The sequence below is a fragment of the Papio anubis genome, chromosome 12 (assembly GCF_008728515.1).
Source record: "Papio anubis isolate 15944 chromosome 12, Panubis1.0, whole genome shotgun sequence".
Classification (NCBI taxonomy): Eukaryota; Metazoa; Chordata; class Mammalia; order Primates; family Cercopithecidae; genus Papio; species Papio anubis.
In genome coordinates, this window is record NC_044987.1 from 50,893,584 (window position 1) to 50,919,014 (window position 25,431).

The 25,431-nt window shown below is 40.0% G+C and overlaps 1 protein-coding gene and 2 pseudogenes across 11 annotated transcripts in view; all 3 read right to left on the reverse strand.

Moving 5' to 3' along the window:
- The window catches only part of ANKRD42 (ankyrin repeat domain 42), a 187,395-nt gene that overhangs the window by 151,745 nt on the left and 10,219 nt on the right, over nt 1–25,431 (reverse strand). For 6 of the 11 annotated variants that reach the window (XR_637595.4, XM_031653071.1, XM_009187029.4 and 3 more), the window contains exons 3-7: nt 24,865–24,972; nt 20,609–20,728; nt 19,594–19,729; nt 6,098–6,298; nt 3,420–3,545 (exon numbers count right to left, since the gene is read on the reverse strand). Coding sequence is in view for 9 of the 11 variants with exons in the window: in XM_031653071.1 (XP_031508931.1) it covers nt 3,420–3,545; nt 6,098–6,298; nt 19,594–19,729; nt 20,609–20,728; nt 24,865–24,972 (691 nt within the window). In the remaining 2 variants the exon portion in view is untranslated. Of the gene's footprint in view, nt 1–3,419; nt 3,546–6,093; nt 6,299–15,821; nt 18,392–19,593; nt 19,730–20,608; nt 20,729–24,864; nt 24,973–25,431 lie in introns of those variants that run through there. The other 5 variants (XR_004177427.1, XM_031653072.1, XM_021926370.2 and 2 more) reach the window with 5 other exon arrangements.
- LOC108581993 lies at nt 17,623–18,039 on the reverse strand (annotated as a pseudogene).
- On the reverse strand, nt 20,735–22,676 carry LOC108581994 (annotated as a pseudogene).

A 25,431-nucleotide genomic window follows, 5' to 3' on the forward strand; every position in this document is an offset into this window, starting at 1 on the left:
TAGACCAATATCCCTGATGAACATCAATGCAAAAATCTTCAATAAAATACTGGCAAACCTGATCAGCAGCATCAAAAGCTTATCCACTTGATCAAAGTGGAAAGCTACATCCCTAAGGATGCAAAGGCTAGTTCAACTACACAAATCAATAAACATAATCCAGCACTATTAACGAAACAAAGACAAAAACCACATGACTGGCTATCCTCAATAGATGCAGAAAAGAAAAGGCCTTTGACAAAAGTGTTACATGCTTTCGCTCAATAAAGTCCGGTATTGATGGAATGTATCTCAAAATAATAAAGAGCTATTTATGACAAACCCACAGCCAATATCATACTGAATGGGCAAGAGCTGGAAAAATTCACAGCTGAAAAGCCTGGCACAGACCAGGGGATGCCCTCTCACCCTCCTATTCAGCATAGTGCTGGAAGTTCACAGCTGGGGCAGTCAGGCAAGAGAGAAAGAAATAAAAGGCTATTCAGTTAGGAAAGAAGAAGTCAAATTGTCCCTCTTTTGCAGATGACATGATTGTATTATTTTAGAAACCCCATCATCTAGCCCAAAATCTCGCCAAAGCTGAAGATAAAACAGAAAACTGTAAAATCTCGGATACAAAATCAATTTTAAAATGCAGTATTCTTATGCACCAGTAACAGATTAAACAGAGAGCCAAATCATGAATAGACTTCCATTCTGAATTTGCCTCCAAAGAGAATAAAATGCACAAGATCCAGCTTACAAAGGGATGTAAGAGGGACCTCTTCAAAGGAAGGAACTACTGGAAACCACTATTTCGAAGGTAGAATAAAAGAAGGACACAAATGGGAAGAACACACCAATGCTCATGGATAGGGAAGAATCAATATCTTAGAAATAGAAAATAGCTACCTTCAAAGTAATTTATGGATTCAATGCATGTCCCATCAAGCTACCAATGAGTTTCTTCACAGAATTAGGAAAAACTGCTTTAAAGTTCATATGGAGACCAAAAAAAGGAGCCGCGGTACCGAGACAATCCTAAGTCAAAAGAACAAAGCTGGAGGCATCATGCTACTGTTATCAGAACTATACTACAAGGCTACAGTAACCAAAACAGCGCCAGATGCTGATACCAAGAGCAAGGAATACAGACCGAAATGCAGGACAGAACAGAGTCCGCTCAGAAATAAATACCACACATCTACAGCCATCTGATCTTTGACAAACCTAAAAACAAAGAAATGGAAAAGGATTCCCCTAACCGGTGGACGGCGAGACTGGAAGCTGGGTTCTTCATTCCAGATGGATGGGAACTTGAACTGGACCGGATGAAAGGAACTTAAGAAACACAAAGTATTCGATTTGCCAGGCGAACCGGCGGCAAAACGGTGAAACCGGACTCGAACAAAACCGGCGCTACCGTCAAAGGTGAACGGGCGAGGGCTGGGAAGAAACGCCGGTTTCAATTCCGGCAAAGGACTTCGATACTCCCGGTGAAATTCGAACGGGCGGGGCTGATGGAACTGAACAATCGCCACAGCCAACCGAACCACAAAAATCACTCATCATCTAAGCCATCAGAACTACGCATCAAAAAACCATCAGCGGATATCTCACCAGTTAGAAAGGCAATCATTGAAAGTCAAGGAAACAACAGGTGCTGGAGAGGATGTAGGAGAAATAGGAACACTTTTTACACTTTCATTTAGTTAGGACTGTAAATGGATTCAACCATTATAGAGGAAAACAGTATAAGCTGATTCCTCAGGATCTAGAACTAGAAGTACCACCCCATGACCAACCATCCCATTGCATTATATACCCAAAGAGATTATCGTCGGCTGCTTGCCATAGAGACACGTACTACGTTGTTTACTGCAGCAAACATGTCACGTGTTTTGCAAAGAATGGAATCAGCAAATATCCATCAGTGACAGACTAAGATTAAGAAAATGTAGCACATATACACCATGGAATACTATGCAGCCATAAAAAAAGGGAGGACGGTTTGTGTCGCTGTGGCCAGGGACATGGATGCAGCTGGAAACCATCATTCTCAGCAAACTACTCACTTGCAGAACAGAAAACCAAACACATGTTGTCACTCATGGGTGGGAACTATCAGACAATGAGATCACTTGGACTGGCTGGGAAGGGAACATCACATCCCGGGGGCCTATCATGGGAGGGCAGGGGGCAGGGAGGGAGGGGATTGCATTGGGAGTTATACCTGAGTAAATGGCGAGTTGATGGGTTGCTGGCGGGTCTGATGGGTGCTGTGAAGTTGATGGGTGCAGCACACCAACATGGTACAAACCTCTGTCTCTAACCATGACAGAGTTATGCCATGCCTAGAACTTAAAGTATAATAATAATTTAAAAAAAAAAAAACTTTATGTACACCAGTAGAAAGCCTCCTCCCCATACACATATCTCACAGTAGAGAGTTTAACTCCTGGATGACCAGCAGAAATGGATGGAGTGAGATATTCCAAACATAGGGCACAGAGCTCACCAATCTGTGGACTCTTTCTGTGTAGGAGAAAACATCCTCTGCATCCCATCTCTTCCCATTTCCCCTGCTTATAAAACTATTGTTACACATAGTGCTTAGATTCTATACTTTGAGATACATTATGGATTAAACAATGTAAGCTAAAAACCTAACCAATGGGAACATAATATATGATCTGAGGACTGCCAGAAGTTAATTTGTGAAATAAAGTCCAATTTAAACACATGATTATATTAATAAGCCTACTATCATTTTACTCTAAGAGTTTAGTAAGAATCACCTGCCATCAGGCCAGGCTCACGCCTGTAATCCTGCACTTTGGGAGGCCAAGGCAAGTGGATCATTTGAGGCCAGGAGTTCAAGACCAGCCTGGCCAACATGGTGAAACCCCATCACTATTAAAAAGACAAAAAAATTAGCCTGGTGTGGTGGCACATGCCTATAATCCCAGCTACTCAGGAGACTGAGGTGGGAGGATGACTTGAGCCCAGGAGGTCTCCACCTGCACTCCAAGCCTGGGTGACAGAACAAGACCCAGTCTGCGAAAAAAAAAAAAAAAGAGAAGAGAGAGAGAGGGATGATTTCTATTTTAGTATTAATTAAAAGGTCATTTAAAAAATGTTATCCTAAGAAACTTCTCTAGCAGTACATTTCACATTTAACTAACATAACAATGTCGCTATAGAAATTTTATTGGAATTACCCTTGAATAAGATAATGCATGAATATCTGGCATCATAAAAGAAACATTACACTTGAATAGAGAATTAGGCATTCTATATACCACACAAGGTAGACTGATATCTGCTAGGGCATCAGAAAAAAGTTTTATGTTTCATGTGTTTCTGATTGATATTTACTTTAAAAGATTAATAACTCAGCAGCTATTGTATCCAAACTGAAAGGAGAAATCATAACTCACCTTTATGCATAGGAGTTGATCCATTATCAGCACGCTCATTAATATTGATTACTCCATCTTCTACTAACTTCTTAAGCATCCCCAAATCACCCTTAAAGGCAGCCACATGACCTGGAAATGCTAAAGCTATGAATAAAAAAATTCAGCATTTCAATAAATATCAGAGTTTATTCTTTTCCCTGTCTTAAGCTGTCATATATTTCAGGTTTCAATATTTTCTCAAATAAAAGGCTGTTGTAATGGAATGAGTTCAGTTGATGACTAGCAGTAAAAAGAGAATTATCAAATAAGATTATTACTAATCATTCTACTCTTTTTCCCCTCAGGACTTCAAACATGCCAGAAGTATTGTACCAGGACAATTTTTAGCCACATTCTCTTTCTCTCTCATATCACCACAAAACACAGAGGATGGTCATTTAAAACCCTTTGTATAAAGACACACTTGGAAGCTGGGCATGGTGGCTCATGCCTGTAATCCCAGCACTTTCGGAGGCTGAGGTGAGTGAATCATTTGAGGTCAGGAGTTCGAGACCAGCCTGGCCAACATGGTGAAACCCTGTCTCTACTAAAAATACAAAAATTAGCTGGGTGTGGTGGCTCATGCCTGTAATTACAGCTACTCAGGAGGCTGAGGCAGGAGAATCGCTTGAACCTGGTTGCACAGACCGCTCCTTCTCTACTTGCAAGACAGTGAAGACAGCAAAATAGACTAGAAGCAGATAAGAAGTGTGTATGTGCACATACATATAGAGTCATCCCTTGGAATCCTAAGGGTTCTAGGACCCCCCAAAGATACCAAAATCTGTGGATGTCCAAGTCCCTTATATAAAATGGTATATTTGCAGATAACCTATGCACATCCTCCCTCCCATATACTTTAAATAATCTCTACGTTACTCACAATACCTAATACAATAGAAATGCTATGTAAATAGTTGTCACACTGCTTTGTTTTGTTTAGAGATAGGGTCTCACTTTGTCACTGAGGTGTGGTCACAGCTCACTGTAACCTTGAACTCCTAGGCTCAAGCAATCCTCCCGCCTCAGCCTCCCAGGTAGCTAGGATTACAGGGATGCACCATCATGCCGTACGCTTACTGGTCTTTGTTGTATTCTGTCTTACTGATCTGTATGTCTGTTTGCCATTACTACACACTGCCTTGATTACTGTAGCAATATAGTAAGTCTTAAAATCAAGTAGTGTTAAGTCCTTCCAACTTTGTTATTTTAAAAATATTCTTTGGCTATTCTAGATTGTTTATTTCCATGTGTAAAAATGAGAAAAGTCACATTTCAGATTTGTTGAGAGGGTAAAATTATGCAATTCTTTGGTATCCAAGTATCAAGAAGATCTTATTTTTAAAAAAGACAAAACAATGCAATCCTTGCAAGTGCTTACTACCATGTCTGGCATTTTTAGTAAGGACTCAGTTTATGTAGTTACTATCATTAAAGACATTTTATTAAGCATCAACTATATGCTAGGGATAAGGTTAGGTGCTTTCAGTTGTGTGTGTGTGTGTGTCTGTGTGTACACATGTATGTGTATAGATGCACAGCTGGCCCTCCATATCTGCAAGTTCCATATCTGCAGATTGAACAGATGGAAAATACTTGAAGGAGAAACCAATAAAAATAACAATACAACAATAAAAAATAATGCACATAAAGAACAACACAGGGTGGATGCAGTGGCCCATGCCTGTAATCCCAGTGCTTTGCTGGGAGGCTGGGGAAGGAGGATCACTTGAGGCCAGGAGTTTGAGACCAGCCTGGGAAACATAGTGAGACCCCCAACTCATATACACAACTAAAATATAAAACCACAGAATGGAACGAAAAATCTAAAATAATAGTTCACCCTTGAGGAGGAAGAAAAGGTGATGGTAATTAGGGAGAGAGATCCAAAGGGCTTCAACTCTATATTTTATTCTTTTCTTTTCTTCCAAGATGGAGTTTTGCTCTTGTTGCCCAGGATGGAGTGCAATTGCGTGATCTTGGCTCACTGCAACCTCCACCTCCCGGGTTCAAATGATTCTCCTGCCTGAACTTCTCAAGTAGCTGGGATTACAGGTGTTAGCCACCATACGTGGCCTCTATATTTTATTCTTAAATTTAGTGATTCACTGCTCATTATGTTAATTTTTTTTTTTTTTTGAGACAGGGTCTCATTTTGTCATGCAGGCTGGAGTGCAGAGGTATAATCAAGGCTCAGTGTAGCCTTGACTTCCTGGGCTCAATCCATCCTCCCACCTCAGCCTCCCAAGTAGCTGATTACAGGCATGCCTCCACATCCAGCTAATTTTTGTATTTTTTGTAGAGATAGGGTTTTACTATATTTCCCAAATTGGTCTTGAACTTCTGGGCTTAAGCAATCCACTCACCTCAGACTCCCAAAGTTCTGGGATTACAAGCATGCGCCACTGCAACAAACCTCTACACATTTTTGTCTAAAGTATTTTATAATAAAGAATCTGGATGAATGTATTGGCAATGATATGTAATAAATTTTAATATGTTATATATTAAACATGTTTATATTTTTACATATAACATATATAACATTTGCCTTATATCTTCTTTTCCTATTTCATTGATTCTACATCAATGAAAGTATATCATTATATCATCATCATCATCATTACATTATATGCTAGAACATATCACTTACTTACTTTCCTGATCTTCTAAATCTTTTCCTTCATACTCAGCCCCCTGGATAAACTGTAAAATGTTCTGCTTGAAGAACCTCTGGGCCAAATCCAATACATTTTCTCCGTTATCATTGAAAGCTTTTAAAACTTGTGTCGCACTGCTCATTCTACTGAATAGGAATTTGAAACAGTGAAGGTGGCCTTCCATGGCTGCTAAGTGAACTAGAGGAAAGAAAAAAAAATTTAATATTTTTAAAATACGTATGTATGTATGTATGTATGTATGTATGTATGTATGTATGTATTTAGAGACAAGATCTTGCTCTGTAACCCAGGCTGGAGTGCAGTAGCACAATCATAGCTCACTATAGCCTCCAACTCCTGGGCTCAAGGGATTCCCCCCACCTCATCCTCACAAGTAGCTGGGAGTACAAGCAGGAGTCACCATGCCTGGCAGAATTTATTTTTTAAATTGAAACTAAAATAACTTGAAAAAAGAAATAACACATTAGCTCTACTCCTCATAGGGAGATAATTATCCCTGCCCCAAATGACAGGAGCAGAGATGAAACCTTTTTCCCAGCCTGCATTTCTTTACAGTCAGCCTTCTAGTCACTTCAAAGCAGTGAGTAAATGGTTCAATAGTTACACTTACCATGAGTCTAGAGAGATCAGATGAGGGTCACCAAAGAGCAGGCCCAGAAAGTTATGTTAGAAAGTGAAATCCCAATTATACAGTTTATAATTACATGATAAAATGCTTATTATGTAAGTAAAATAACTAAGTAAAATTTAATATTTTGGGAAAAAATGGAAGAAACCAATCACTGCAAATAAGAATATTATAATATTTTATCACTATGCATTTGTCACTTTTCTATAATAATTTATTCTTTTTATTATAAACAAGAAGAATGGATTGAAATGCAGACTAGGTATATACACTGACTTCATCATTTACAGCCTTTCAGAAAATAACAGAAAAGGTATTTTTTAAAGCTATAAAAAACTAAAGAAACAAACAGGAATGCTATGAACAGACAAGAAATTTTAAGGAATCCCTGAAAGAAGTATATTGGATGAGACTCAGGGACAGCCATAACCTAAAATTTTATGGGAAAAAAAAAAAGGAATGCATCTGGAGTTGTTACAAGCTTCGAGGCAATGATTACAAAGACCAAGACAGTCTTTACACTTAAGAAATGACCGCTTGGGAAATAAGCCCAATTCACATATCTTGATTATGGAGAGGCAGGGTAATGCCCAAGTGGCCAGTATAATTGAGGTGAAACAAGAAGTCCCAGATAAGAAGTCCAGAAGATAAATTGCTGGCACATATCAATCTATCCTCCCTCAGCTGCCCTTCATACTAACCCCTGCCCCCCTGAAACTGCAGATTCCTCTAACTGCTTACTCATCGTTTACACTTAAAAGTCTTATAGGCATTTCTAACATATGTCAAAAGTTGAGCTCCTTAGCCTCCTCACACACATTTTCCTTATATTGTCTCCCCATCTTGGTTAATGGAAGTTCTCTCAACATTGTTCAGGCCCATAAGCCTTGGAGCCATCCTTGACTCCCCTTTCCATAACTCCCCACATCTAATCCATCAACAAATTTTACTGGCTCCTTCAAAATATACACAGAACCTGATTACTTCTCAGTACCTTTGCTGCCTCTATACTGGCCAACCCAAATAGTAGCCTGAATTATTGCATCAGGTTCCCAACTGCTCTCCTGTTTCTTACCCATGCCACTACCACACCCTCAACTGCAGTCTATTATAAACACAACAGCCAAATGATTCTTTTATTTTTGTTTTGAGACAGGGTCTTCCTCTGTTGCACAGGCTAGAGTATAGTGGCGCAATCTTGGCTCACTGAAACCTCCACCTCCCGAGTTCAAGCGATTCTGGTGCCTCAGCCTCCCAAGTACCTGGAATTACAGGTATGTGCCACCACACCCAGCAATTTTTTGTATTTTTAGTAGAAACGGGGTTTCACCATGTTGGCCAAGCTGGTCTCGAACTCCTGGCCTCAAGCAATGCACCCGCCTTGGCCTCCCAAACTGCTGGGATTACAAGCATGGGCCAACGCGCCCAGCCCAAAATGATCCCTTTAAACAACAGGTCAGATCATGTCACTCCTGTGATCAAAACCCTCCAATAAGGCTGGGCATGGTGGCACATGCCTATAGTCCTAGGTATTCAGGAAGCTGAAGCAGAAGGTTTGCTTGAGCCCAGGAGTTCGAGTCTAGACTGGGCAACATACTGAGAAAGATAGAAAAGATGGAAAGAAAAAACAAACAAACCCTCTAATGGCTCCTCTTACTTCTCCAACCATAACATCTAATACCCCCTCACTTCTGTTGGAACTACACTGACTTACTATTACTCAAACACACCATGCACATCCCTGCCTCAGGAGATTTACACTTGCTGTTACCTCTACCTGAAATGTTCTTCCTCCAGGATATCCACAAAATCCGCTTCCTTAACTCCTTCAGGTGTTTACCCAATTGTAACTTCCTCAGTGAAGGTTTTCTTGATGACTTATTTCAAATTTCATCCCCTCTCATACTCTCTACTCGCCTTTCCTACTTTACATTTATCTAAACACATATCTCTATATAATATATATTTTGCTCATTCATTTAGATGATTATCTGTCTCTCCCCTCACCACCACATGTAGGTAGGACTTTGTCTTTTATTTGCTATAATATCTCCAGCACCCTGAAGAACTGAGACATAGTATGTGCTCAATAAACGTATGTCAAATTAATAAAAATTTTTGAGAGGGTTTCTACTTCCAAAATGGTCCTGAAGACGCAAGCTAGTTTCACACTCTACCAAAGAAAACAAAAACAAATATACAGCACTGAGATTATCACTAGCAATAGCCCAGAATTCAAATATGAGGATGAGACAGGTCCTGGGGCCACAGTCAAGTGAAAAACCTCTGAGCAGACAGTAACAGAATCGGACTTCCATATCCAAGACATGCCTCCCCCAATTCTGCCCAGCACAAAGCTCATGAAAATTTCCCCCAACTCACAGTTTTTATACTGGAAAAAGTGAGATCAAAGTAAGCAGCTTCCCTATCATCTTGGGCTCCCTGGAAGAAGACCTGTCCCTGCCTCAAGCCACAGGAAGCACTGGGAGTGCCTGAAGACAAATATATCCCTGAGGATAGCCAGAGACAAAGGGGAGAGGTAGGACTACCATCCTGAGTCCTGGAAACTCTGCTCTGTAACTAAGCCAAAGGAGACACCAAATCAGAGTGGCTGTTTAGCATCACCATACTAGGGTTCTTTCTACAGGTCCCCTCGGCACAAACTGCTAGCAAGCGTTCCCATACTGCTGAGATCCCTTTTGGGACCTCCCCAGTTTGGAATGGGCTACACTCTGATTTATTTACTAGAGTCAAGGCAAACCTGAGCAGAAGGTGCCATTTAGGGCCAAAAAGGAAGCAGAGACCTACCTGGAAAAAGAAAGAAAGTCAACAAGAAAATTACAAAGAATCTCTAAATGAACATACCCCATAAAAACCAAAAGAAGCCAGACAGCGAAGACTGGAAAAACTAATCCCTCAATGCAAAAACATAGATGTACATCCAAGGGAAACACAACCTACCCAAACAGACATAGTAATAAACCACTGACTGACTCCAACAAGATGGCAATATGTGAGTTCTTGAAGAATTCAAAATAGCAGTTTTAAGGAAACTTAGTGATCTCAAAAAAAAAAAAAAAAAAAAAAAAAACATAGAAAAGCAATTCAGATATTGATCACAGAAATTTAACAAAAAGATTTTAAATAATTTTTAAAATCAAACAGAATTCTTAAAATTGAGAAACATATTTGCCAAACTAACAAATTCATTAGAGTCTCTCAATAACAGAATGAATCAAGCAGAGGAAAGAATCAGTGAGTTCAAAAATAGGCTAATTGAAAATACCCAGTCATAGGATAAAAAAAAAATGGAAAGAAATGAAAATCACCTACCAGAAATAGAAAATTATCTCAAAAGACCAAGTCTAAGAATTACTGGTGTTCAAGAGAAAGTGAGCAAGGACAAGTGGTAGAAAGCTTATCCAAAGAAATAATAACAGAAAACTTTCTGAAACTTGAGATAAATATAAATATCCACAAATAGTAAGGTCTCAGAACACCAAACAGATTAAACCCTAGTAAGACTACCCAAGGCATATAATAATCAAACTCTCAAAGGTCAAAGACAAAGGAAGGATCTTAAAAGCAGAAACAATAAAGAAACAAATAACATACAAAGGAGCCCCCGTTTGTCTGGCAAAAAACTTCTCAAGAAAAACCACACAGGTCAGGAAGGAACAGGACCTTTTCAAAGTGCTGAAAGGAAAAAAACAAAACAAAACCCTGCCATCCAAGAATCCAGCAAAGCTTCTTCAACTATAAAGAAGACAGAAGGGCTACCCGTTCCGGACGACCCCTTCCATGCTGTGGAATCTTCGTACTTTCACTCTGCTCAATAAAGCCTACAGCTTTTTCTCTCTATTGGTTCATGACTCACCGCAGTCAGCTGCCACACCAATTCTTTGGTGTGGCTAGGCAAGAACCTTAGGTGTTACATTTTGCGAGGCAGCCAGGAGTCTCCAGGAAAGGCATCTACATCGTCACGTGGTGAGTACAATTAGACCTCTTTCACTTGCTATTCCGTCCTGTCCTTCCTTAGAATTCAGAGGCTAAACCGGGCACCTGTCAGCCACTTAAAGGCAACTAGCACAGCCACCACACTAAAGACATGGGTGTCAGGCTGTCTGGAAAAGGGCTCTCTAACAACCCCCACCCCTTTGGGGTTGGGAGCGTTGGTTGGCCTGGAACCAGTTCCAATTCTTTCGCTTTCCGTGGTGGTCCCAAAGTACACCCAGGAGTGCTCAGTGGACGTCTTAGTCTCCTAGATATCCTGGTTGAGACCATGGTCCCACAAGAATCTCTCCCTGCACGGGTTACTGAGCGTGAGACAGCCACATCTGTCTCCTGCCTCCTGGGTCCTAATGTCTGCCGGCTAGACTTCTTTCCTCATCTTACAAGTAAGGTTATTCCCCCTAGGCAGGATCAAGATTCCCTATTTAGAAGTCTTGAATTCTTGGGGTGGTGCCCAGAAGATCCCTGTTCATGGTGCCCTCCAGGGTTTAGGCAAGTGTCGCCATTTCATGGCCATTTTGAAGGGCCAGTTCCCCACCATAGTGTATGGTCCCCCACATCAGGACAATTTAAAGACAGGTCTGTAATTTTCATGTGGATAGTAGAAAAGCCTTAGGACATTTCCTCCATTGCTCCCCAGATAAACTTACCCCTTTCTTGGGGCCTCTCAAGTACAATCTGGTGCATAGGCACAGGTCTTAAAGCCATTGTTGTTTCAACCATTCAATAATTGGTATTGGAGGGAAGAAAATACAGTCATTTGGGACACAGGATACTGGTACCACCTTGAGAGGGGGGCTTACTCCTTTGATGGCAAGTGGGGACAGAAGGCTAAAATTACAGCAGCTGTTCTCTCGGCCCAGCTGGAAGGAGGACACATCCATCCTGCCCCAAGCTTAGCATATGCACCTCCTGTCACTAAGTCAGAGATTTCTCCTTGAAGGACAGTTTTATAGCCAGGACCACATAGGTGGGCCGCTTAGCATTACAGAAACATCAGTGAGTGTCCCCAGACCCAGGCCTTGCCACCTGGAACAGGTAGGGCGCGTGTAGGACCACAATAAATCCAACAGTCCTTGTGCCCCATTTAGTGGTCAACAGGTGCATGGCAGAGGCAAGGGAAGTTTCCATCCCACCGGTAAGCATGGTTAAATCCGGTAGATGAAGAGCTCAGGAAAAGGGACCATGAGCTTTGAACACAATTGGACCTGACCCTTATGGGATGCCCTTAGGGAAGACGAGTCCCAGGACTAACCAGGGTGCGGACATCCCTGTGTTTAAAATTCCGGATAAGCACCACACCTTCCAAACCGGACACTCCCTTAAGATGTATCCTGAATTACTGGGACAAATTTGACCCTGAAACCTTAACAAAGAAGTGGCTAATTTTCTTCTGTACCACTGCCTGGCCACAGTATTCCTTACAAAATGGAGAAACTTGGTCCCCTGAGGGAAGTATTAATTATAACATCCTTCTACAACTAGCTCTTTTCTGTAAACAGGAAGGTAAATGGAGTGAAGTTCCTTATGTACAGGCTTTCTTTGCCTTTCATGACAATACTGCCCTGTGCCAAGCCTGCAAGCTTTGCCCAAATGACAGAGGCCCACAGTTACCTCCATACTCAGGGCCTCTTCCCTCAGCCCCACTCTCCTCCCCCACTGACTCTCCTCCATCCAGCCCCACCAAAGTGTTAAAGGCACCCCAGAAAGAGAACACAAACTCCACAAGCCAGGCACCCAAACTATGTCCCTTACAAACAGTAGGAGGAGAATTTGGGCCCATTCACTTTCATGCGCCCTTCTCACTCTCAGATTTAAAACAAATAAAGGCAGATTTAGGGAAATTCTCGGATGATCCCTCTAACTATATAGATGTTTTACAAGGGTTAGGGCAGTCCTTTGATCTAGCATGGAAGGACATCATGTTGTTCCTTAATCAGACCTTAAGTCCTACTGAAAAGGAGGCAGCTTTAGCAGCAGCCCAGCAATTTGGAGATTTATGGTATCTTAGCCAGGTAAATGATTGAATGACTCTGGAGGAAAAGGGAAAATTCCCCACAGGGCAACAGACAGTACCCACTGTAGACCCTTATTAGGATACTGACTCAAATCATGCAGATTGGAGCCACAGGCATTTGCTAACTTGCATTTTAGAAGGGTTGAGGAAGACTACGAAAAAGCCTATGAACTACTCAATGTTATCCACAATTATGCAGAGAAAAAGAGGAAAACCCTTCTGCTTTTCTAGAAAACTAAGGGAGGCCCTAAGAAAGCACACCTCCCTAACTCCGGACTCCCTGGAAGGCCAACTTATTCTAAAGGATAAATTTATCACCCAATCAGCGGCTGACATTAGGAGAAAACTCCAAAAGTTTGCCTTAGGCCCCGAACAAAATTTGGAGGCATTATTAAAACTGGCAACCTCGGTGTTCTATAACAGGGACCAAGAGGAATAGGCCAAAAGGGAAAAGCGAGATAAGAAAAAGGCTACAGCCTTAGTCATGGCCCTCAGACAGGCAGACCCTGGTGGCTCAGAGGGAACCAAAAGAGGAGCAAGCCAATTTCCTAGTAGGGCTTGTTATCAGTGTGGTTTGCAAGGACACTTTAAGAAAGATTGTCTAACCAGAAACAAACAGCCCCCTTGCCCACGTCCAATACGCCAAGGCAATCACTGGAAGGCACACTGCCCCAGAGGACGAAGGCCGTCTGGGCCAGAAGCCCAACCAGATGATTCAGCAACAGGCCTGAGGGTGGCCAGGGCAAGCGCCAGCTCATGCCATCACCCTCACAGAGCCCCAAGTAAGTTTGACCATTTAGGGCCAGGAAGTGGACTTCCTCCTGGACACTGGCGCGGCCATCTCAGTTTTAATCTCCTGCCCCAGATGACTGCCTCAAAGTCCGTTACTATTCAAGGAATCTTAGGACAGCCTAATAACCAGATATTACTCTCACCTCCTCGGTTGCAATTAGGAGACTTTGCTCTTTTCACATGCCTTTCTTGTTACGCCCAAAAGTCCAACACCCTTATTAGGTAGGGACATGTTAGCCAAAGCTGGGGCTATTATCTACAAGAATATAAGGAATAAATTATCCATTCATTGTCCCCTACTTGAAGAAGGAATCAACTCTGAAGTCTGGGCCTTAGAAGGACAATTCGGAAAGACAAAGAATGCCCATCCAGTTCAAATCAGGCTAAAAGACCCCACCACTTTTCCTTATCAAAGGCAATGTCCCTTAAGGCCTGAAGCTCACAAAAAATTACAGGATATTGTTAGACATTTAAAAGAGGAGAAGGAGCTTGAACATTCAGTACCCTGGAATATGTTTAACCAATGGATATCTGGCCTCCTCCCCTTTCTAGGCCCTGTGACAGCCATCCTACTTTTACTCGTCTTTGGGCCTTGCATTTTTAACCTCCTTGTCAAATTTGTTTCCTCCAGGATCAAGGCCATCAAGCTACAAATGCTCTTACAAATGGAACCTCAAATGAGCTCAACTCATGGCTTCTACCGAGGACCCCTACATCAACCTGCTGGTCCCTGACTGGCCTAAAATGTTCCCCTCTGGAGGACACCAAAACTGCAGGGCCCCTTCTTCGCCCCTAACCAGCAGGAAGTAGCCAGAATGACTGCCGCCCAGTTCCCAATAGCAGTTGGGGTATCCTGTTTTAGACGGGGAACTCAGAGGAGGGGCTAGCTGGGCTTCCTGGGTCAAGTAGGAGCTCAGAAAGCTGTGAAACTCACTCATTTCCTGCATCAGAACTTACTTTGGTCCTGGATAGATAATATTGAAGATATATGGTTAAAATATTCCTAACACCAAAAAAAAAAAAAAAGAAGAAGAAGAAGACAGAAAGCCTTTCCCAGACCAACAAAACCTGAGAGAGTTTACGATCACCAGAACCATCTTATAAGAAATGTTAAAGGGAGTTCTTCAATCAGGAAGAAGAAACACTAATGTGCAAATGGAAAACATTTGAAGGTATAAAAATCACTGGTGAAATTAAAAACATGGACAACCCTAGAATACTCCAATAATGTAACTGTGGTGTGTGATAACTCCAGTATGAAGACTAAAAGACAAATCTAACAAAAACAATAATAGCTATAGCAATCTGTTAAGAGATAGGAAATACAAAAATATATAAATAGGTGGGGCGCAGTGGCTCACACCTGTAATCCTAGCACTTTGAGTGGCCGAGGAGAGTGGATCACTTGAGGTCAAGAGTTCGAGACCAGCCTGGCCAACATGGTGAAACCCCATCTCTATGAAAAATACAAAAATTAGCCAGGCGTGGGGGTGGGCGCCTGTAACCCAGCTACTTGGGAGGCTGAGGCAGGAGAATCTCTGGAACCCAGGAGGAGAAGGTTGCAGTGAGCCAAGATCGCACCACTGCACTCCAGGCTGGGTAACAGAGCGAGACTCCATCTCAAAAAAACAAACAAAAAAACCTCAAAAATATGTAAATAGAGACAACAAAAAGGCAAAATGTGGGAGAAACAGTTAACATGTAGGGCATTTTGGTTTTTCCTTGTTTCTATTCCTTTCTTTGTGACCTAAGGTAAGTTGTCATCTCTTTAAAATAATCTGTTATATCTATAAAATGTAAGACTCATGGTAACTACAATGCAAAACCTATATTTACTAAAAAATAAAAAGCAAAAAAAAAAAACATACTACCAGAGAAAATCACTTAACCACAAAGAAAGACAAGAAGAAAGGAACATAGGAGTTACAAAACAACCAGAAAACAAGCAACAAAATGGCAGCTGTAAGTCTTTACCTACCAATAACAACACTGAATGTACATAGACTTAACTCTCCAATTAAAAGGCACAGAGTATAAAGAAACATGACCCAACTACATGCTGCCTACAAAAAACCCACTTCATCTATAAAGATACACATCAACTGAAAGTGAAGGAATGGAAAAGATATTCCATGCAACTAGAAGAAAAAAACAAACAAGAGTAGCTAGATTTATATTATATAAACTATAAGTTAATTCCACTACTGTGTATATATCCACAAGAAAAAAATGTCATTATATCAAAGAGATAGCTGCACTCTCATATTTATTAATACACTATTCACAATAGCCAAAATATGGAATCAACCTAAGTGTACATCAATGATGAATGAATAAAGAAAATGTAATGTATATTCACAATGGAATATGATTCAGACAAAAATGAATGAAATACTCTCACTGCCACAAGATAGATGGAATTGGAGGTCATCATGTTAAGTAAAATAAGTCAAGCACAGAAAGACAACTATTATATGTTTTCATTCATATGTGGGAGCTAAAATATGCTGGTTTCATGAAGATAGAGAGTAAATTGATTGGTGGTTATCAAAGGCCAGAAGGGTAGCATGGAGAGAGGAAGAACAGAGTTGATTAATGGGTACAAATATAAAATTCAGTAGAAGAAATAAGATCTAGTGTTTGACAGATCAGTAGGGTGATTATAGTTAACCATAGTCTATTGTGTATTTCAAAATAACTAGAAAAAAATAATTCGAATGTTTCTAGCATAAAGAAAAGAACTATTTAAGGGATGGCTACCCATATTACCTTGATTTGATCTTTATACATTACATGAATGTATCAAATTATCACACGTACACCAAAAATATGTACACTTATCAATAAAAAATAATTTTATGAGAGTGATTTGAACACAAGCAGTCTAGACCTAAGGCCACATTCTTTCTTAACATCTATATTATTATAAATACTCTACTGGTTATAAATAAAAGAATTATACCTGTTTAAAAAAACAATTGGATTTTTTAATGACCAGACAAGACTAACAAAAATGATCAAGTATACTTGATAAAGGACAATACAAAAATAAAACTGACCCCTACCTTGTATTACACACAGAAAAGTCACTTCTAAGAGGATTGGGAATATAAATGTGAAAGTAAGATAATAACATTTCTAAAAGATAACATAAAGGAATGTCTTCATGATCACAGAATAGGGAAAGTACAAAAAGCACTAACTACAAAGGAAGAGATTATTAAAATGGATTACATTAAAATTAAAACCTCTGGCCAAGTGTGGTGGCTCACACCTGTAATCCCAGCACTTTGGGAGGCCAAGGTGGGTGGATCACAACGTCGGGAGTTCGAGACCAGCCTGGCCAACATGGTGAAACTCTGTTTCTACTAAAAATACAAAAATTAGCCAGGTGTGGTGGCGCATGCCTGTAATCCCAGCTACTCGGGAGGCTGACGCAGGAGAATTGCTTGAACCCAGGAGGCAGAGGTTGCAGTGAGCCAAGACTGTGCCACTGTACTCCAGCCTGTGCAACAGAGCAAGATTCCATTTAAAAAAAAAAAAAAATTAAAACCTCTATTTATCAAAAAATACCAAAGAATGAAAAAGCAAGCCATAGAGTAGAAAGATTAGAAAGATATTTGCATGAAAAGATATTGGTAATAAACATAACTGACAAAGGGCTTGTATCTAGAATATATAAAGAACTCCTACGACTCAGTAAGAAAAAGACATACTCCAATAGCTAATAGGCAAAAGATCTGAACTCCTACTTCACAAAAAAAAATAACTAAATAGCCATTAAAAATATGAAACGATGTTTGACATTTTTAGTCATCAGGAAAAATGTAAATTTGAAACTGCAATGAGATACATCCATCAGAAAGACTAAAACTAAAGAAAAACTAATAATACCATAAATAATACCATATGCAAAAATGGAGCAATTGAAAGCAGTCTGAAAAAGTGAAGGAAGCCTAGCACAAAAGAATTTTTTTTTTGGTTTTTGGTGTTTTGGGTTTTCTTTGCAGTTTTTACAGTTTTATTTAAACATAAAGCATGCCCATGAGGTAGCTACTCATTTTCTTCACTGCGCAGCCTGGCATTGGGGTTGGTGACTATGATGGCCAGCTGGGCAGCTCATTCCACGATGGCTTTGCGGTTCTTGGAGGAAACATCTCAGCACAGTAAGATTTGTTGTACATCAGCAGCACTTCCAGCTCCTTGACGTTGTGGACCAGGAACTTCCAGAAGCCACCGGGCAGGATGTGCTTTGTTTTTTTTTGTTGCTCCCACAACCAATGTTGGGGCATCAAGATCGACCCTTGAACCTTCTATGAACCCTGTTGTCTATACCTCTGAGTTTCTGCCAGTTACACTTAATTCTGACATATCGGTCAGTCTGGTGCCAGATGAACTTCTTAGTTCTCTTTTTGACGATCTTGGGCTTTACAAGGGGTCTAAGGGTGGCCATGATGCCGAGGAGGAGATGGCTGCCACCTCTGTAGGCACTGCCGAGAGAGGGGCTTTTTGTTTTTTGGGACTTTAATTTAAATTTTACTAAAAAAAAAAAAAAAAAAAAAAAAAAAAAAACTTACAAAATACAAAGTAAAAAGAATGAGAACAAAATAAATTTTCAGATACACAAAAATTGAAAAGTTCATACCAAAAGACTTCACTAAATGAACACTGAAAGATGAACTTCAGAAAAAAGCAAAATGATCATGGACAGTAATGTAAAGATATAGAAAGATGAGGTCATGCAGGTAGGTAGGAGCCAAATTATGTAAGTCCAGCATGCCAAGCCAAGGAATCAGAGGCTCCACAGGGATCCAGGGAGGTTCTAAATGGGAAAGTGATTTGATCAGTCCTGTTCATATTATTCTGCCCTTCCTCTTTCTATGTTTGCTTCTTTAAAGTATCATTTAAGTATCATTTTCACTCCAATCTCACTGTGATCTATCCTTCAGAATTTCTAGACCACTTTTTAAAGAAGGTGGAGTCTAGGTCTCCACTGGCCACTTTACTGTAGGTTAGACAACTGAAGTAGCAAATTAACTAGTATCCTCCACTTATGCAGTACTGTTTAAAAAATGAAAAAGTTGGGCCAGGTGCAGTGGCTCCTGCCTGCAATTCCAGCACTTTGGGAAGCCGAGGCAAGCAGATCTCTTGAGGCCAGGAGTTCGAGACCAGCCTAGCCAACATGGTGACACTCCCTCTCTACTAAAAATACAAAAAGTAGCCAGGCGTGGTGGCGGGTGCCTGAAACCCAGCTACAAAGGATGCTGAGACATAAGAATCACTTGAACCTGGGAGGCAGAGGTTGCAGTGAGCTGAGAGCACACCACTGCCACTCCAGCCTGGGCAACAGAGCAAGACCCTATCTCAAAAAAAAAAAATTTAAATTTAAAAATAAATAAGTTGTCTATGAGGCAGAGACAGGTGAAGTTAAAAAATAAAAACACTAGATAGCAGATGAAGGAAACAATTGGCAGGAAGAGCAAATCTATGTTTAATTTTGCTAATTTATCTTTTGCTGATATGGTTCCAGAAAAAAAATCGATCAAACGTAAGGTACATAAGATGGGTGTGATGTAAGATAAAAAGTGTTCATGTCAATATATACGCTACTTCATTTTGTGAGGGACTAACAGAATAATTGGTTTCAATGTCTTTATTTTTTAAGAGATGGGGTCTCACTTTGTTGTACTGAAGTGCAATGGTACAATCACAGCTCACTGTAGCCTCCAATCCCTGGGCTCCCAAATCCTCAGCCTCCCAAGAAGTTAGACTATAGGCACACATCACAACACCCAGCTTTTTTCTTTCTTTCACTTTTTTTGTAGAGAGAGGGTCTCACAATGTTGCCCAGGCTGGTCTCAAACTCCTGGCCTCAAGTGATCCTCCTGCCTCAGCCTCTCAGAGTGCTGAGATTATAGGTGTAAGCCACCATGCTCAGCCAACAGTTTAAATTTCTTAAACAAGATCAAACATTTAAAAGTTTATATCAATGAAAAACTAAAACATTTGCTTTATTTAAAATACCTGGAAGGTTTCCATTGTAGTCCACATCTTCTATGCTACAACCCCATTTAACAAGAAGTTGCAAGCAGCCAAGCCGTCCATGAAAAGCTGCATAATGTACAGGTCTCCATTCTCTCTTATCGGTCACACTGGGATCCTAGAGGTAACATTCACAAGGACTTAGTTTCTCCCTATTTTGTAGGGAAAACACTAAACCTAGCAGCTTAATTCTATAAATAAGAATTGGAGGCTGCTCTTAATACAAGAAGGCAAACACTTAACATAATAGAAAAATGCACTGCAACCACTAATTTGAATATATGAGCTAATAAAATACTAGTAAAATTTTATAAAACAGGCTTTTCAAAAGAACGAGTCACATAAAATAGTTTTTAAAAAGGAACTTAACTAGTCATCTTACCAGTTAGATTCCTGACCAATAAAATGAAAGGGATAGATTGAATGATCAAATACTATCATTGAGAATATAAACAGAATTAATAAAAAATATTTAATAAGTTTTCACTCTTTCTCAAACTATAGAAACACCAACTCTCACCACAATGTCTTCAATATATGTAGTTCTCTTCTTCTGTTATTTATTACAACTACTACAGATAAATATTGCAATAAACAAAATTTCTGAAGAAATAAATCACTTTCTAAATCAGTATATGAAATAAGAGTTTCAAAACAAACACATAGGTAGACATACAAAAATTCATAAAGATTTACAATCACCTGGTTAAGATTTGTTTGAAGCTTCGTAATCTAACCAGTTAAACTCTGAACTGGCATGAAGAACCCAAAACCTCTCAAGTACTTTGTAATACTAAATTGTTTTTTGGGGGAGAAGAGAAGATTTGTCTGAATTATTGCTTCTATGTTTAAAGATAGAAAAGGTAGAGAGAAAAATTAAATTAGCTTCCCAAAGTCATATAAGAGATCTAAAAAGTCAGGAAGAGACAACTAGACTACCAAATGCTATTCCATCTACATTATCATACATTAGCACATATTAATAGGAGTCACTCACCACTCCACTTCGGAGCATTATTTGTAAAGTAAAAGAATGTCCGTGAGTTGCAGCAAGATGTAAAGGAGTGCATCCCCGGTCATCCTGGGCTGTCAGATTTGCTCCATTCATTATAAGAGCCTAAAAATAGAGAAATAGGAACGACTTTACATGAGTATAGATGTTAAACCATAAACGCAGATGCAGATTATACAAAGGCAATTTATTAATCTATAGCTAAATTATTATGTATGTTCTTACATGTGTGCTACAAGCAAATCGTAAGAAATTCTTAGCTAATACTAAGAAAATGTTTTGTTTTGTTTTGTTTTTTAAGATTATAGAAACTTCCTCTCTAATCAAGGCTTTTAACATGAACAGATTTCTCGAATAAAATGGAAAGTTTCCAGTACACTGAAACATAAATCCACAAGTTGCCTGGCAGGATAAAACACCTGGCAGGATAAAACAAAAACAGCAAGTTTACATGATCCCTGTAACACCCATGGTCTCAAACTCAGATGCTTCCTCCATCTGCCAACTGTGTTCTGGATACAGAGCACATCGTGGCTTCTGGGATCACACTCAGCTGAGGCTGTGGGTCCACAGAGCACTCATCTGGCTGGGCTATGGTGGAGGTGGCTCTACTCAAGAAGCAAAGCAGTTACTAGCACATTCAAACAGTGTATGGAACATATTTTAAATATCAAAGTGAGAAACAAGAAGGCAACATAATAATGTTATCAGAAAGATGTTAGGAAGTAAGGAGAGCTGTGTAAAGCTTGAGGCTGAAAAGCAGCTTGCCAGCTTCCTTTCTTTGGCTTCTTGGGTAGTGGGTGCCAAGACAGCAAGATGTGACGTTCTGGTTCATGGATCATATAATGGACCCATCCCTGACTCTGCTGAATGCCAAGATTCCTCCATTCAGATTCAGACATCAAATGGGTTTTATGGACCAGCTTGGCTGTGTCCGTGGGCAGCATGACATGTTGATACTCAACTCCTCATCGTCATATTTGTCCGAATAGTAAATTTGTTTGTGCAACATGATCACTTGGTTTGCTAGCCTTCAGCCCCGTGCCGCCAAGCAACTCCCAGCAGCACGTGCTCCCACCCACTTTGGCCTCAAGAAAATGTTTTAACATTGCCTAGAAGACATTTATAATATTGGTTTTACATTTTGATTTGAGCATGTGTATATAATTTATAAGACACATCTTTCATGAGCACAGATAGCCACTAAGTTAAATTCTTTAATTCTAACCTAATAAAACTGAAATTTAAACCTTCACTAATTCAAAAGCAGAATCCTTTGTTAACAAGGTTTTGGACTCAATCAAAGAATTAATTAAAGTGACGAGTTCTAAGCTCCAAATCAAGTTTCTAAGTACATCTAAAGAGGTCCCATCTGAATTTGCAATTGGCCCAGTTTCTATTTATGGGTTATACCATATACAGAGTAATTGGCTTAAAAGAATTATTAGTCCCGGCCAGGAGCAGTTGCTCATGCCTGTAATCCTGACACTCTGGGAGGCCGAGGTGGAAGGATGACTTGAGCCCAGGAGTTTGAGACTCTTCTATACTTCACCATTCCTGTAATCTTTATCTCCAGCCCCCTTTTCAACCGCCTGGACCCTCTTCTACCTGGATGACCTACAGACACATTAAACTCAATGTATGCCAAAATGAAATCAACATCTGTCTTCCCAGTGTTCCTTGCTTTTCAGATTTCCCTATTCATTCCATCATAATTATCTGTTATTCCGACTTGAAATTTGAATTTTCACTACACTCTGTCAATGTTTGCTTTGCAAGATATCTTGCCTCATTTTCTTTCTTTCCCTCTGCCACCACCTATTTTTACCCTCTCTGGTTAGTGATTACAGCAAAAAATCTCTAACTGACCTTCTTGTCTTTAAACTCTTCCTTCATCCTAGTAATCCTGGACACATTTTGCTAGAATAATTCCCTGAAATACTGTTTTCATTATCTCATTCCCCTGTTAATGTCCATGTGGATGTTTATGTGTATGTATAAATATATATACAGACATATTTACACACACACACACGCACACATATAATGTATATAAAAACTCTCTTTTCGCAGCCAGATGCAGTGGCTCATGCCTGTAATCCCAGCATTTTGGGAAGCCAAGGCAGGAGGATCACTTGAGCCCTTGAGTTCAAGACCAGCCTAGGCAACATAGGGAGAAACCCCTGACAGACATCTCTACAAAAAAAATTAGCCAGGCATGGTGAAGCATGCTGGTGGTCTCAGCTACTTGGGAGGCTGAGGTGGGAGGATCGCTTGGACCCAGCAGGTTGATGCTGCAGTGAGTCATGACCAGGGCACTGCGCTCCAGCCAGAGCGACAGAGCAAGACGCTGTCTCAAAAAACAAAAACATAAACAAAACCTCTCTTTTCTTTCCAGGTAATCACAGGGTTGAGGAGGGGGAAAAAACTATCTTTCTATAAAATGAATCCAAAATCTTCATTCTATTTCTGAGGCACTTTACAAAACTGGTCTACCCAAGCATGGTTCTTAACAGTCCACACCATAAATAATCTATACTCAGTAAAACTAACATAATGGTATATCCTCTGAACATAGCCCAATTTTCCAATTCAGGAGCTTCTTACAGAAGTATAGCATAGAGATTAATGGGACAAGTCTAGGTTCAGATCCTAGCTCTGTCACTTGCTTAGGCAAGGTACTTAACACTCTGAATCTGTTTTGTAACCTATATAAAAGTGAACTCATAGAACTGTTTGTGTTGGATGAAATGATACATGAGAGACTGACTGACACACAATAAATCTTCAATGAATGACAATTACTATTTTTATTTGCTCCTAACGTATTGCCTGCCTCTATAATACTTCCTCATTACTTAATCTTTAAAATCAACCCACTCTTTTGGGCTTAACTGATGTTTTATTTCCTCCATTTATGATCCCTCTACCTCCTCCTAAATTATACAATTCTTCTCATCTGTATTTTTCATTAGAACTTTAATCATAGATTTTGCTTTGAATCGTTTTGCAACTCACTGAGTAGAGCTCCTGACCCTTCAAACAATCTCATGCTTCCTCCTGGCAGGAACTGTGATGTGGATTGGCTGTGTCCCCCCTCAAATCTCATTTGAATTGTAGTTCCCATAACCTATACGTGTCATGGGAGGGACACGGTGGGAGGTAACTGAATCAGGGGGTGGTTGCCCCCATGCTGTTCTCATGATAGTGACTGAGTTCTCACGAGATCTGATGGTCTTATAAGAAGCTTTTCCCCCTTTGCTCAGCAGTTCTCTCTTCCTGCCATCCTGTGAAGAAGGACGTGTTTGCTTCCCCTTCCACCATGACTGTAAGTTTTCTGAGGCATTCCCAGCCATGTGGAACTGTGAGTTAACTAAACTTTTTTTCTTTATAAATTACCCAGTCTCGGGTATTTCTTCATAGCAGTGTGAGAATGGACTAATACCAACTGTTTGCTTATATGACTCTGTATTCCTCCAAATTCCAGTCTATTTCAAAACACTGAATAATAACAATTACTCTAATATACTAGATCCCACCATATATTAATGTGTCACCCTGGTCAGGCAATACATTAAATATGAAATTTTAGGCATGGCCAAATGTCTTAGTCTGTTTAGACTACTATACAAAATATCATAAACCGGGGAGCATATAAACAACAAAAATTTATTTCTCATAGTTCTAGAGGCTGGAAAGTCCAAGATTAAGGTGCTGGCAGATTCTGTCTGGTGAGGGCTCATTCTGCATGGATAGTGCCTTCTCACAGCATCTTCATATGGTGGAAGAGGCTAGTGAGCTAGCTCTCTGAGGTCTCTTGCAAAAGGACATTAATCCCATTTATGAGGGCAAACCCCTCATGACCTAATAACCTCCCAAAAGGCCTCACCTCTTAACACTATCACCTTGGGGTTAAGATTTCAACATATTTATTTTGGAGGACACAAACATTCAGACCACAGCAGCAAGCTATAAAGGAGATAATCTGGTCATGACTGTGAGATCTCACAAAACAACCCAGATAGCCAACTACATCAGAGATAAAAGGATTTCTGGTTGCACACCATTTATTTAAGTGGATAGCTGGTATCAGAATATCTGAGTTGTGGAATCCAGTAAGTTATTGTTTAGAACATAAAACTAAATCTATTGAGTCAAATAATTAGAATAATAGCAATAGCCCAATAGAACTATGTTAAAGTAATTGAGCTTACTGAAAAAAAGTAATAAGGTATTATTACCTGTACACAAGCATCCTGACCCCTGATTGCAGCTATGTGAGATGCTGCCCAACCTCTCGTTGTTACGTGTGTGATATCAGCTCCATGCCAGAGCAGCCAATGAAGACACTAAGAAAATAACCATGTTAACAAGTGATAAGGTGGATGTTTTTAACATTTTTATCTTTTAAATTTGGTGTGTTATCATAAAATAACAGACTGTAGCACAAGAAGTATCACAAGTGAATGAGAGATCCATGTATAAGAAAAACAAAAGCACAAGCACAGTGACACAGCAACCAACATTTGGCCTCACTGTTGGGTAAACAATAGAGACTAGTGGGAACTGTGGCAAACTGGAGACCATATTTCTTGTCTGTAAGGTGTAGATACTACCAATTACAGTTAGTGGTTGCTATGAGTGAAATGCTTATCCGATGTTTGTAAATATTCTGTTTGACCAATACTGTGCAGGCCAAAGAAAACAGATTTAAGAATCAAATTCACTTAAAGGCTGCCAGTTTTCAATCTCGAACATAGATCTTTAAATGGGTCCAGAGTTTTTGCATCGGAGCACACATTGTTATT